The sequence below is a fragment of the Eulemur rufifrons genome, chromosome 6 (genome assembly GCF_041146395.1).
Source record: "Eulemur rufifrons isolate Redbay chromosome 6, OSU_ERuf_1, whole genome shotgun sequence".
NCBI classification, from domain to species: domain Eukaryota; kingdom Metazoa; phylum Chordata; class Mammalia; order Primates; family Lemuridae; genus Eulemur; species Eulemur rufifrons.
The window spans coordinates 58,903,779-58,905,381 of NC_090988.1; the positions used below are offsets into that span (position 1 = coordinate 58,903,779).

Here is a 1,603-nt window from a genome sequence, read left to right on the forward strand (position 1 = left end):
AGAACTAAAGCTTCACTCAGCCATCCATAATCATTAATTCTTTTTCCTTTATTTCAAATATGCAATTATGCTTACTATGTTCCAGGAATTGTTGTGAAAATTAAATGCATGGGGGAAGAAAGGCACTGAGCTTCAATATGAAGTGTACAACGTTGTGGATAAAGGAAACATTGAATCTGTATCTACATATGTACTAAGTATGCTGAAGAAAAAACACAGGGTTCCATATAGTATTATTCTATGAAATTCTACAAAAATAACAGGCATCACAAGAAAATATTCTTCTACCAAGTTCCCTCTTCAGAGCCCCTTTAATCTCCTTGTTCCTGAGACTGTATATGAGGGGGTTCAACATGGGGATCACCACCATGTAGAACACAGACACCACCTTGTTCTGGTCAGTCGAGTAGCTGGACTTGGGCATCACATAAATGAATGTAATGGTCCCATAGAACAGAGTGACCGCAGTGAGGTGGGAGGTGCAGGTGGAGAAGGCCTTGTGGCGCCCCTCTCTGGAGCGCATCTTCAGGATGGTGATGAGGATGTAGATGTAGGAGATGGCTATGACAAACACAGTGACCACAATGATAGAGCCAACAGAAAATGAGGAAACAGCTATAGGGACACTGGCATCAGAACAGGAGAGTTCAATTAAAGGAGCAAAATCACAGAAAAAATGATTGACTCTATTTGGTCCACAGAAGAATAAAGAAAACAACGAAAAGATAAAGGAAGAAGAGTTAAGAAAACCACCCATGTAAGCCACTACGAGCAATTTCACACAGACTTGTGTGGACATTTTGGTTGAATAAAGCAGTGGGTTGCAGATTGCCACAAAGCGGTCATAAGCCATGGCAGCCAGAAGGAAGCATTCAGCTGTCCCAAAGAAAGCAGCAAAACCAAACTGGATGATACATCCAAGGTAGGAGATTGTATTTCTCTCCACCAGGAAGTTTACAAGCATGTTAGGTGTGACAGAAGATGAAGAGCCTATGTCAACAGAAGCCAAGTGGCTCAGAAAAAAATACATAGGGTGATGGAGCTGAGAGGAGATTCTGATTAGAATGACTATGCTGAGGTTTCCAGAGATGGTCACCAGGTAGATGCACAGGATGATCATGAAGAGGACGACACGAAGGACTGGATCGTCTGTTAAGCCCAATAAGATGAATTCTGTCACAGCAGTGTGGTTCATATCTACCTGGGAATCCATGAGATAAGATAGCTGCTCCCCAAAATGAACCTGTGTTGGGAAGAGTACATTAAAGCAGTTATAAAATTGAGGATTACATTTTCTTTAATAAATAGATGAAGGTTAATATGAACAAATATATCATTCAAGGAAGATTTGGACTAAAAATTGTTTTATTGAATTTAGAGTCTCATTGTTTATAGATTTTTGTGTAATGAATCATTCCAGAGTTTAAAACTTCTTTTACCAGAAACACCAAAAAACAAAACAAAAGGACACACACTAAAAAACCAAAAAGTGGCTTTGAACCTAAAAATTTAAAAACATAACAAAAAGAGATCATAAGTACAGCAAAAAGACTAAATATATAACTGTACAATTATGTGATGGAGATCTGAGTATTAGCTAACA

At 38.7% G+C, this 1,603-nt stretch overlaps 1 protein-coding gene across 1 annotated transcript; it reads right to left on the reverse strand.

Annotated features, from left to right (window-relative positions):
* Positions 1-238: 238 nt before the first annotated feature.
* On the reverse strand, positions 239-1,217 carry LOC138384896 (olfactory receptor 5P76-like). The gene has a single exon (XM_069470554.1). The coding sequence runs from the start codon at positions 1,211-1,213 to the stop codon at positions 239-241; it is 975 nt and encodes a 324-aa protein (XP_069326655.1). The 5' UTR covers positions 1,214-1,217.
* Positions 1,218-1,603: the final 386 nt, after the last annotated feature.

Excerpts from the sequence above, each read along its gene's own strand:
- LOC138384896 (XM_069470554.1), bottom strand. The coding sequence starts at position 1,213 with ATGGATTCCCAGGTAGATATGAACCACACTGCTGTGACAGAATTCATC.